This window comes from Petromyzon marinus, chromosome 45 (assembly GCF_048934315.1).
Source record: "Petromyzon marinus isolate PM22_M1 ecotype Great Lakes invasive population chromosome 45, UKy_Petmar_22M1.pri1.0, whole genome shotgun sequence".
Taxonomy (NCBI): Eukaryota; Metazoa; Chordata; class Hyperoartia; order Petromyzontiformes; family Petromyzontidae; genus Petromyzon; species Petromyzon marinus.
This window is the reverse complement of record NC_133711.1, coordinates 10,918,482-10,930,488: the sequence shown is the minus strand read 5'-3', so window position 1 is coordinate 10,930,488 and position 12,007 is coordinate 10,918,482. Positions and strand designations below refer to the sequence as shown.

Below are 12,007 nucleotides of genomic sequence, written 5' to 3'. Positions count from 1 at the left end.
TGCTGCACGTGGCCCGTAGAGCAGCACTGTGGAGGCAAGGGTTGGTGGATCACACACACATTGCTGGGTTTGTCTCCAGGCACACCGGTTGTTCCTCTCCCGTGTATACAAATATAGAACCGCAGAACTTGGGGAATTTTGGCACGGGTCCTCGGCCGCCGTCTCGCTCACACGGTCTCCCTCCCGTCTTGTGTGCCCAGCTTATCAGAAACAAATCTAGTCAACACCCCACCCGCCAACCCCTCTACCAGTGAAATGCTTACACCGCCACAGTGAGTCTATGATCGGCAAGTTGCACGTGGCCGTGTAAGGTGCGGGTGCGCCCACCCCTTCGAAACACGTCCGGTCAGCGTGGAAGAGCGGAATAAATGCCGATGAGAGGTCCCTCGAGGGGAGACATTGCAGGGCTGCGCCTGTGCCTCACACCCAGAACTGAGAAGAGCCCCGCACGGTGCGTGGACGCGAATTTGGCCGCCGTAGGTAATGTCACGTGGCTGCCGCTGGCCAATCAGGAGTCGCGCGCCCATGCGGTATGTAGGTCCGCGTACACACATTCCTGACATTCCACAGGAAACGGGTGCTGGTTAGTGACCAATCGTACCACCATCAGTTACTGGCTTAGTGGTCATAGTTTAACAACCCTAATGAGCATCCATCTGTGCGGGGATTTAGCGTTTATCCTATCACCACCACCCCCACTCCCCCCTATCGCACGTTTTGGACAAACATCCCAAACTAGCTTTTTTGCCCGTCCAAGGATGGCTGTATATTGCTGTAAATCTGAAATATTCAAAAGAAAAATTGTTCAGCTCATGATTATTAATGAGTAGGGGGGGGGGTTGCCCCATGAATATTAATGAAGGGGGGGAGGGCTCTTTTGCATTGACGTCACGCATGGATGTAGCACTGTGCTGCGTAGATTTATTTTGTACTGTCACTTTCTGTAAAGAAACGTCATATTTGAAGCGACTTTGCATTATAAATTATTTAATTCAGCTCGACCTTCCTCTGCGTTAGTGTGCAAATCCACCCACTCATGAATATTAATGAGAGGAGTGGGCCTCATGTGGAGTGACGTCACGTGGGGGGGGCGTGGGCCTCATGTGGAGTGACGTCACGTGCAGGACGGACAGACATTTCTGGGTGATTATAGTCGGTAATATAGGACCACTGAGCTTGAGCAATTGTTGGTAGTGCCGGTTCTGGCTCCCTTTTCAGCTCATCTGTGGGTTCCCCCGCACCTCCGTGTGAAACGTGCTCGCGTTACAAACTCCACGGGAGCAGCAGCGTTTTGAGATGGGGTGTGCGTGAGTGACGACTCTGTATGTAACAAAAACACATAATTACCATGAATTACCCAGAGCACACCGATGCGAGCTGCTGCACAGGCAATGGTGAAGCAGGGCAAGGCAGGTACACCTGGCAGGTACGCGAGCCCCCTGCAGGCCAGAGCTGCTGCTCAACACATTCTGGTGCCCAGAGGGCATACGCCAGTGAATATTTGCGGTTGGGGAGCCCTCTAAAGAAATACAAAGATCCCGCGTATAGCCTTAACAGACTTTCGCGGCAAGTGCTGTTTGCGAGCACCTACGAAGGCCGGCATGGCGCACAAAGCGTTGGGTGGGGCCAGCACCACACCCAGGCCGCTTCGTCTCCCGAGTGTCATCGTGCCAGGTCCACATTTGAGGCTGAGTCGACCTCGGGGAGGCGCAGGACCGGTTCAGATAACCATTACTGGTGTTGGTCGTGAGCGGGAATCAAAGTCGGGTTGGTGGGTGCGTAGTGCAGCGCGCTACCTAAGACATTACCACCCTTGAACCTCGTCATCGTGATTAGAGTTTCACAAGCAATGGCATAAAAAAATAATGTGACAGTGAGCCTTTTGTAGCAAGAAAACAGTTGTCATTTAATATAAATTTACATTTGTTCAATGTGTTCAAGTAGTTACACACAAGTTGTACACAAAGGAGTGGGGTCCTTTCTCATCTCTATTTTATTGTTTCTGCACTGATCTCTATTTGATTGTTTCTGCACTGATCTCTATTTTATTGTTTCTGCACTGATCTCTATTTGATTGTTTTTGCACTGATCTCTATTTGATTGTTTCTGCACTGATCTCTATTTGATTGTTTCTGCACTGATCTCTATTTGATTGTTTCTGCACTGATCTCTATTTGATTGTTTCTTCACTGATCTCTATTTGATTGTTTCTGCACTGATCTCTATTTGATTGTTTCTGCACTGATCTCAATTTGATTGTTTCTGCACTGATCTCAATTTGATTGTTTCTGCACCGATCTCTATTTGATTGTTTCTGCTCCGATCTCTATTTAATTGTTTCTGCACTGATCTCTATTTGATTGTTTCTGCACAGATCTCTATTTGATCGTTTCTGCACTGATCTCTATTTGATCGTTTCTGCACGGATCCCTATTTGATTGTTTTTGCACTGATCTCTATTTGATTGTTTCTGCACTGATCTCTATTTGATTGTTTCTGCACTGATCTCTATTTGATTGTTTCTGCACTGATCTCTATTTGATTGTTTCTGCACTGATCTCAATTTGATTGTTTCTGCACCGATCTCAATTTGATTGTTTCTGCACCGATCTCTATTTGATTGTTTCTGCTCCGATCTCTATTTAATTGTTTCTGCACAGATCTCTATTTGATCGTTTCTGCACTGATCTCTATTTGATCGTTTCTGCACTGATCCCTATTTGATTGTTTTTGAACTGATCTCTATTTGATTGTTTCTGCACTGATCTCTATTTGATTGTTTCTGCACTGATCTCTATGTGATTGTTTCTGCACCGATCTCTATTTGATCGTTTCTGCACTGATCTCTATTTGATTGTATCTGCACTGATCTCTATTTGATTGTTTTTGCACTGATCTCTATTTGATTGTTTTTGCACTGATCTCTATTTGATTGTTTCTGCACTGATCTCTATTTGATTGTTTCTGCACTGATCTCTATTTGATTGTTTCTGCACTGATCTCTATTTGATTGTTTCTGCACTGATCTCTATTTGATTGTTTCTGCACTGATCTCTATTTGATTGTTTCTGCACCGATCTCTATTTTATTGTTTCTGCACTGATCTCTATTTGATTGTTTCTGCACTGATCTCTATTTGATTGTTTCTGCACTGATCTCTATTTGATTGTTTCTGCACTGATCTCTATTTGATGCTTTCTTTTAGGATCTCTATTTGATTGTTTCTGCACTGATCTCTATTTAATTGTTTCTGTACTGATCTCTATTTGATTGTTTCTGCACTGATCTCTATTTGATTGTTTCTGCACTGATCTCAATTTGATTGTTTCTGCACTGATCTCTATTTGATTGTTTCTGCACTGATCTCTATTTGATTGTTTCTGCACCGATCTCTATTTGATTGTTTCTGCACAAATCTCTATTTGATTGTTTCTGCACAGATCTCGATTTGATTGTTTCTGCACCGATCTCTATTTGATTATTTCTGTACCGATCTCTATTTCATTGTTTTTGCACTGATCTCTATTTGATGGTTTTTGCACTGATCTCTATTTTATTGTTTCTGCACTGATTTCTATTTGATTGTTTCTGCCTTGATCTCTATTTGATTGTTTCTGCACTGATCTCTATTTGATTGTTTCTGCACTGATCTCTATTTGATTGTTTCTGCACTGATCTCTATTTGATTGTTTCTGCACTGATCTCTATTTAATTGTTTCTGTACTGATCTCTATTTGATCGTTTCTGCACTGATCTCTATTTGATCGTTTCTGCACCGATCTCTATTTGATTGTTTCTGCACTGATCTCTATTTGATTGTTTCTGCACTGATCTCTATTTGATTGTTTCTGCACTGATCTCAATTTGATTGTTTCTGCACTGATCTCTATTTGATTGTTTCTGCACTGATCTCTATTGGATTGTTTCTGCACAGATCTCTATTTGATTGTTTCTGCACAGATCTCTATTTGATTGTTTCTGCACTGATCTCTATTTCATCGTTTCTGCACTGATCTCTATTTGATTGTTTCTGCACTGATCTCTATTTGATTGTTTCTGCACTGATCTCTATTTGATTGTTTCTGCACTGATCTCTATTTGATTGTATCTGCACTGATCTCTATTTGATTGTTTTTGCACTGATCTCTATTTGATTGTTTCTGCACTGATTTCTATTTGATTGTTTCTGCACTGATCTCTATTTGATTGTTTTTGCACTGATCTCTATTTGATTGTTTTGCACTGATCTCTATTTGATTGTTTCTGCAGTGATCTCTATTTGATTGTTTCTGCACTGATCTCTATTTGATTGTTTCTGCACTGATCTCTATTTGATTGTTTCTGCACTGATCTCTATTTGATGTTTTCTTTTATGATCTCTATTTAATTGTTTCTGCAATGATCTCTATTTGATTGTTTCTGCACTGATCTCAATTTGATTGTTTCTGCACTGATCTCTATTTGATTGTTTCTGCACTGATCTCTATTTGATTGTTTCTGCACCGATCTCTGTTTGATTGTTTCTGCACCGATCTCCATTTGATTGTTTCTGCACCGATCTCTATTTCATTGTTTTTGCACTGATCTCTATTTGATGGTTTTTGCACTGATCTCTATTTTATTGTTTCTGCACTGATTTCTATTTGATTGTTTCTGCCCTGATCTCTATTTGATTGTTTCTGCACTGATCTCTATTTGATTGTTTCTGCACTGATCTCTATTTGATTGTTTCTGCACTGATCTCTATTTGATTGTTTCTGCACTGATCTCTATTTGATGTTTTCTTTTATGATCTCTATTTGATTGTTTCTGCACTTATCTCTATTTAATTGTTTCTGTACTGATCTCTATTTGATCGTTTCTGCACTGATCTCTATTTGATTGTCTCTGCACCGATCTCTATTTGATGGTTTCTGCACTGATCTCTATTTGATTGTTTCTGCACTGATTTCTATTTGATTGTTTCTGCACTGATCTCTATTTGATTTTTTTTTCTTTTCTGATCTCTATTTGATTGTTTCTGCACTGATCTCTATTTAATTGTTTCTGTACTGATCTATATTTGATCGTTTCTGCACTGATCTCTATTTGATTGTTTCTGCACCGATCTCTATTTGATTCTTTCTGCACTGATCTCTATTTGATTGTTTCTGCACTGATCTCTATTTGATTGTTTCTGCACTGATCTCTATGTGATTGTTTCTGCACCGATCTCTATTTGATCGTTTCTGCACTGATCTCTATTTGATTGTTTCTGCACTGATCTCTATTTGATTGTTTTTGCACTGATCTCAATTTTATTGTTTCTGCACCAATCTCTATTTGATCGTTTCTGCACTGATCTCTATTTGATTGTTTTTGCACTGATCTTTATTTGATTGTTTCTGCACTGATCTCTACTTGATTGTTTCTGCACTGATCTATATTTGGTTGTTTTTGCTCTGATCTCTATGTTTTGTTACCTGGCCTTACAAAATCACCTTGAAACTTCTTCAATAGAGCAGCTTTGCTTGAGTGAGTGCCTTGCAGAGCTGCGTGGCTGTGGTGCTGTACAGGAGCACCCATACCAGTCAGGCACACAACGAGAGGCGAGACAGAGCGAGCTCCCCCTCCACCAACCCGCATTGACCGGTGCAGTGAAGTATGGTGAACCCCACCACCCCCACACCCGAGTCATGACCGACGCACCTAAACCACGTCACGTCACCTTGGTTACACTCTGGGAACCCGTGCTGCTCATAGCCGACAGGCAGTCATGCAGACACTCCCCTGCACTCCGACTGCACTGTAGGGCCCTACCCTGGCCTGCACGCAGCCAGATGAACCACACACATCACAGCGGCTGTTCAGCTCAGTGAGACAGTGAGCGGCTCGCAGGAGGAAGTGTGCGAGTTCAAATCCTGGTCATGGTCGAGCGCCGCTTTGCGGGGAAGATCCACAGTGGTCGTCCTGCGGAGAGACTCGCCCCCATCGTGGCAATGTGGAATTGCTACCACTGGCTCCACAGGCATCTGCATCCCCGAGATGTGCACAAATGTCTCGACGCCCATTTGAGCCGGAAGCCACCGGCGGAATGTAGTGGTCTCCTTTGAGCGTTAAGAGAACTCGTCGCAGCACGGCCGAGTCTCGGAGAAGGCGTTTTGTGTCTGAAACTTGGGGTCACAGCAACGTAGTCACAGCAGCAGTGGAGGGTGACTGTGACGGTCGAGGCGGCATGTCAGGGCACAACTGAAGCAAAGACCCCAAACTTTGTAACAGGACAAACTGGAGGCAGCAGCATTCCAGGACTGTAACGGATGTATGAGTGAGGGGATAGAGTGTGGGGGGAGAGTGAGAGGGGAGTGCCGCTAGGTGCCGATTGTACAAGTTAAATCAAAGTTTCACCTTGCATTGATAACGCCACATTGATTGCAGCCACTTTACTTCTGCCATGAGACCCAACCTGAACCCAATCTGGCTGAGTCGCGGTTGGCTGCGTGGCTGGGTGGCTGGGGGTTGGGTGGCTGATAGGGTGGCAGGGTGGCTGAGCGGCTGGCTGAGTCGCTGGGTGGCTAGTGGTCGGGTGGCTGATAGGGTGGCAGGGTGGCTGAGCGGCTGGCTGGCTGAGTCGCTGGAGGCTGGGTGGTGGGTAACAGGCTGCTAGGGTGGCTTAGCAGCTGGAGGGCTGAGTGGCTGGGTGGTGGATGTCTGGGTGGCTCAGTTGCTGGAGGCCACGTTCTGAGTGGCTAGTGGCTGGGCTCTGGGGTGGCAGGGTGGCCGAGTGGCTGGGTGGTGGGTGGCTGGGTGCCGGCTGGCTGGGTGCCAACTGACTGGGTGCTTGTTGGCCGAGTGCCTTTCTCTGGATTGCAAGTCTGTGGATTGCAGTGCATTCACCATTATATGTACCACTGTGGCAGTTCTTCCTTTAATTCTGTCAGAAACCTGGCAGCCTATATAATGAAATAGCACCCATAGCAGAGGCCATCCTGGTCAAAGAGTAGCAAATTCCTGTGCCAGCCGGAAGCAGGAACTAAGTACTGTACCGTAAATTAGCATAGCAAACCCCAGGGCACAGAGTCCAACAGGCTCCATCAACACAGAGCCCGTCACCCAAAGTTACCCCCCTCCACCCACCCCCCCCCCCCCCCCCCCGAGTCTGGGCTCGGCATCGCAGCTCCGTGGGAGAAATGCGCGCCGAGTCCCAACAGCCGCATGCATTGGCCACGGGTAGTACGTGATTTCGGAAACCGTGTTCGTAGCTATCATCAAGTGCAACGTTGACGGTGCCGGTTTGTTGCTGGCCGCTCGGGTGTTTTGTGTACATTTGGGCCTGCACTCAGCAACTGTGTGTTTAATATGAAACAACAACGAAAAGTCACCAAAAGTTTCTTTTTCACTGGTGCCAGCCCAAAGGGGTTAGCGGTACACTCTCAGATGGGAAGACAAGATTTTATATAATAATAAATACATACAAACCTAATGCGTCATTCATGCAAATTGCATTTCGCAATCACTCCTAATTGAAAGTTATCTGACCACAGGCCCAATTGTTCTAAACGTCAAGCAGCCTGCAACAAACAGCACATTGGGTGAAGGGTGTGATAGACAAGAGTGAGCGAGTGTTTTTGAACCAAGCGAGGTGACAATAAGGGACTGGGATAAAGGGACAACGAGGGAAGGGAATTCCAGAGATTGGCACCGCGGTGCCAAACCGGACAACCCCACAGGCTCGGGCTCCGCTCGCCGGGAACCAGCGGCGGCGGCGGCGGCGAGGGTGCGTGCCGGGCCGGTCCTCACCAGCACGCGGTGCTCCACGCGGTCGGCACGCAGTTCCAGCTTCACCCTCCTCTTCAGGCCGATCTTCACGCGGCCCATCACCTCCTTGACGCTGTCTGCGGGGGTGCAACACAACCAGGGTAAGGTCACCGCCACTGCAGGCGCCTCCGGCGACAAGTCGCCATCGTTGCAGTCCACCAATCGTCAGGGTTTGTGAGTTCAACTACCGGCTAGGGGGGTTGCCTCGGCCCATCATCCCTCCCTCCGGGGTCGACAAAATAAGTACCACTTTGTAGTGAAGTGAAAAGTGGTTGTCCTTTGGATATACCTCATCCCGCCATAGGAATGTAGAATTTCCACCACCGGCTTTACAACGCTAAAAATAGGAAATAACCACCATCTAAATGCTCATTTGAGCAGCAGGAAATATCTCGGACTCGACTGTAATCACCACCAATGTAATCACCACGGCTGTAATCACCACCATCACAACATTCCAGAGCACGCACGAATTATCCCCTCTGGGGTCAAAGGACTACAACTCTCAACATGGCCAGGGAGGAGAGGCCATAGGGAGAGAAGAGAGAGTGTGGGCAGGGACGCGAGGTCATGGCCAGGTAAGAGAGGGAATGGCAAGGTAAGAGAGGGCATGGCCAGATAAGAGAGGGCATGGCCAGGTAAGAGAGGGCATGGCCAGGTAAGAGAGGGCATGGCCAGGTAAGAGAGAGTGTGGGCAGAGAAGAGAGGGCATGGCAAGGTAAGAGAGGGCATGGCAAGGTAAGAGAGGGCATGGCTAGGTAAGAGAGGGCATGGCCAGGTAAGAGAGGGCATGGCCAGGTAAGAGAGGGCATGGCCAGGTAAGAGAGGGCATGGCCAGGTAAGAGAGGGCATGGCCAGGTAAGAGAGGGCATGGCCAGGTAAGAGAGGGCATGGCCAGGTAAGAGAGGGCATGGCCAGGTAAGAGAGGGCATGGCCAGGTAAGAGAGAGTGTGGGCAGAGAAGAGAGGCAATGGGCAGGCAAGAGAGGGCATGGGATATAATAGGCAGATGAGGGAGAGCATGCTGCTGCTGATGATGACACAGGATAATGACTGGCGTGGATGTGGAGAATCACAAAGCTGACGATCCCGCCTCCTTCCCACACGAACATATTTAAAAGCAGATTAAACATATCCCATCAGCTGCACGTCTTTCTGGGAGTGCACAATTTCGTCACCAGCACCGATTCAAGCGAGCCTGACTGCTGAGACACTGAATGTCTAAATCGTGCCAGTGTTAAACCAATGCTGCCGAAGTGATACACTCCCGCACAGGCCGCGTGGCTGATGGGATGTGTAAGAATAAAAACACGTTTGCGTTTAGTGCGGAGGGCCGCCCTTGTGGAGGTGGCGGATTGCCTGACGATTGTGATACAAAGGTGGCGAGGGGCGCCCCTGACCACGGCCACGAGCACGTGGGTGATGGGTGACGATGGTGTCGATATCACGAGTTGGCCAAATCATCCTCGATGCGCCCGACGTCGCATCTCGGAAGAGCAGGTGACGACGAGGGGAGGTGACGACGAGGGGAGGTGACGAGGCGGGGAGGTGACGAGGAGGGGAGGTGACGAGGAGGGGAGGTGACGAGGAGGGGAGGTGACGAGTGGGGGGCGGGGGGGGCAGGCGGGGGGGGATAATGAGATGAGAGAAGTGGTGGTTGGTGGTTATGTTGATGGTGTTGACGATTACGACTCTGATATTGATAACGGCAATGTTGATAAGGTACAGGATGACAATGGTGCGATGCCCATAATTATCATCGTCATGGTGTGATGATGACAGTGGCGGTGGCGATAATGATGATGTTGATAACGATGACGCAATTTTATTTCCGATTAGAATGATTTGATTGATGATGATAGTGGTGGTGGGTGGCGACGTTGTACGTCGATGACGGTGGTGTGGTTACGATGGCCGGTGATGGTTGTGGATCATTGCGGACCTGCGAGCTCGGGAGGGATGTCCGTCGCCTCGTCTGCCATGCTGCCCTCGTCTCGCCGATGATGATGCTGCTGCTGCTGATCTGCCGATGCTGCTGCTTGCTGCTGCTGCTGATGGCGTCAACAAGAAGGCGAGGGGGGACGGCGCGGACGAAGCGGAGACTGCGCCTGGAACAGCAGCGGAGACTGCGGGAGCGCGGAGGGGGGCAGAGATAGGGAGGAGAGAGAGGGGGAGGAGGGGGAGGAGAGAGAGGGGGAGGAGGGGTGGAGAGAGAGGGGGAGGAGGGGGAGGAGAGATAGGGAGGAGAGAGGGGGTGGAGAGAGGGGGAGGAGAGAGGGGATCAATGAGGGAGGGGCGAGAGATGAGGGTTGAGAGGGGAGGAGACAGGCGATGAGGGTGCAGAGAGAGAGAGAGGTGAGACGAGGGAGGTGACAGGAATGAGGGAGGGGAGAGAGGTAAGGGAGGAGAGTAGAGAGTGGGCAGGAGAGAGGAACGGGACAATTGGGTGGAGGAGGGCGGGTAGCTGAGAGCGAGAGAGAGGACAGCTGCCGGAAATCCTGGGGCATCACGAATCTTGCTCCGTCAAACTCGTCGCTATCAGAATCCCATTACGGCTGTGTCCGCTCCACTTTGAGCGTGTTTCTCTCTCCTCGTGCCGCTCAGTGTCTCCTTGTCCCCTGCTACTCTCCTTGCGCCTCTCGCGTCTTCTCATCTCTCTGCTGTCTTTGTCTCCCTGTGTGTCTCTCCCTGTTGTGTGTGTGAGACTGTCTGCTCAGTCACAGCACCAACACTGTGTTGTCTCGTGTCTCTGTGTGCGCGGGAGTGGAGCGATTAGCGCGCTGCGCTACGAACCCGGCGATCCGAGTTAGATTCCCGCTCACGGCCATCATCCGTGACGATTAGCTGGGCATCCCCTAGGTAGACTCAGCCTAAAATGAGTACCTAGTGCGACGTGTAAAAGCATTGCCACTAGGGAGACAAAGGCGGCCGGGCGTGGTGTTGGCCACCCACCCCCTCGTGTGCCGTGCCGGCCTTCATAGGTGCTCACTAACAGCACTTGCCCAAACAGTCTGCGAAGGCTACACGGGGGATCTTTGTCTTTTGAGGCTGCGCAGTGAGCTGAGCAGAGCCACAGGAGGCGTGTGGCTCTGCGTGAGCTACACGTGGCGTGTGCGCGCGCCCAGTGGACATTCAGTGGAGAGGGGCATTGAGTGGACGTCCACCCGAGTGATAGGCCACATTCACACACTGTAGCTGTCAAGCCACACCGTTTACCCCGTATCCTTGTACAGGTGCAATGACTCTCGGACGATACGAACTGTAGAGGGATTTTTTTTATTTTGATTAGGGGCGCTTCACGCAGATAACTTGGGCCAGGGGTGACACGCAAATAATGCCGATGCGAAGACGGCGGCGGCGTGAAGACGGCGGCGGCGTAAAGATGGCGACGATCCCGATCCCACGGCAGCCCCGAATCTTGTTCTTAGCCTCCTTTTATCCCCCGGCGTGGCCCTCACTCCGCCCCTGGCCACGCCCCTTTCTCGAACTCTGGCCTGTTCCCGAACTTCCCTGGCAATTCCCCTTTGTGAAAACTCTCCCTCTATTATTTATCAACCCTGTAATTTCTGCTCGTGATCGCTAGTCCATGCGCTGTCTCCACACACGCAGTCTCCACACACACGCTGTCTCTACACAGGGACTTTTTAGGTCCATACGGCGTACAGCCGTTTAAATTTGGGCAACAAAAACTAGTTTGTCTATTTGTGTGTGTTTCTCTCTTGTGATGGGACTTTGTAGGATGAACGTTGAGATTTATAAGGGCACGGGGTGACCAGTAAGATCTGAACTGGTCTGTAACAAGGTAGGGCACTGATAAGGGGTTGACAGGCATGCCTTCGTGACATTCAAGAAGGTGTTCCTGTGCCACTGGTTTGTCACGTGGGGCATGCAATCCAGAGACTGGTCCCCAGATTAATTCCATCTAAATTAGAAACATAACTTTAAAGTTTACCAGGTCCGGCCCACTGAGCTGTGGAACTCTTCTTCAGACGCGACCTGGCCACCAACGATAGCCCGACCAAGTGTCTCATCATCGTGTGGACATCGATCACAGCCCGACCAAGTGTCTCATCATCGTGTGGACATCGATCACAGCCCGACCAAGTGTCTCATCATCGCGTGGACATCTATCACAGCCTGACCAAGTGTCTCATCATCGTGTGGACATCTATCACAGCCCGACCAAGTGTCTCATCATCGCGTGGACATCTATC

The 12,007-nt window shown here is 49.1% G+C and overlaps 1 protein-coding gene across 2 annotated transcripts in view; it reads right to left on the bottom strand.

Annotated features, from left to right (window-relative positions):
- CARMIL1 (capping protein regulator and myosin 1 linker 1) overlaps positions 1 to 9,975 on the bottom strand; it is a 63,491-nt gene extending 53,516 nt beyond the window's left edge. For both annotated transcript variants that reach the window (XM_032971265.2, XM_076074094.1), the window contains exons 1-2: positions 9,736 to 9,975; positions 7,777 to 7,871 (exon numbers count right to left, since the gene is read on the bottom strand). In XM_032971265.2, the coding sequence (XP_032827156.2) occupies positions 7,777 to 7,871; positions 9,736 to 9,775 (135 nt within the window). In that variant the 5' untranslated portion in view covers positions 9,776 to 9,975. The remainder of the gene's footprint in view (positions 1 to 7,776; positions 7,872 to 9,735) is intronic.
- Between the last annotated feature and the right edge of the window lie 2,032 nt (positions 9,976 to 12,007).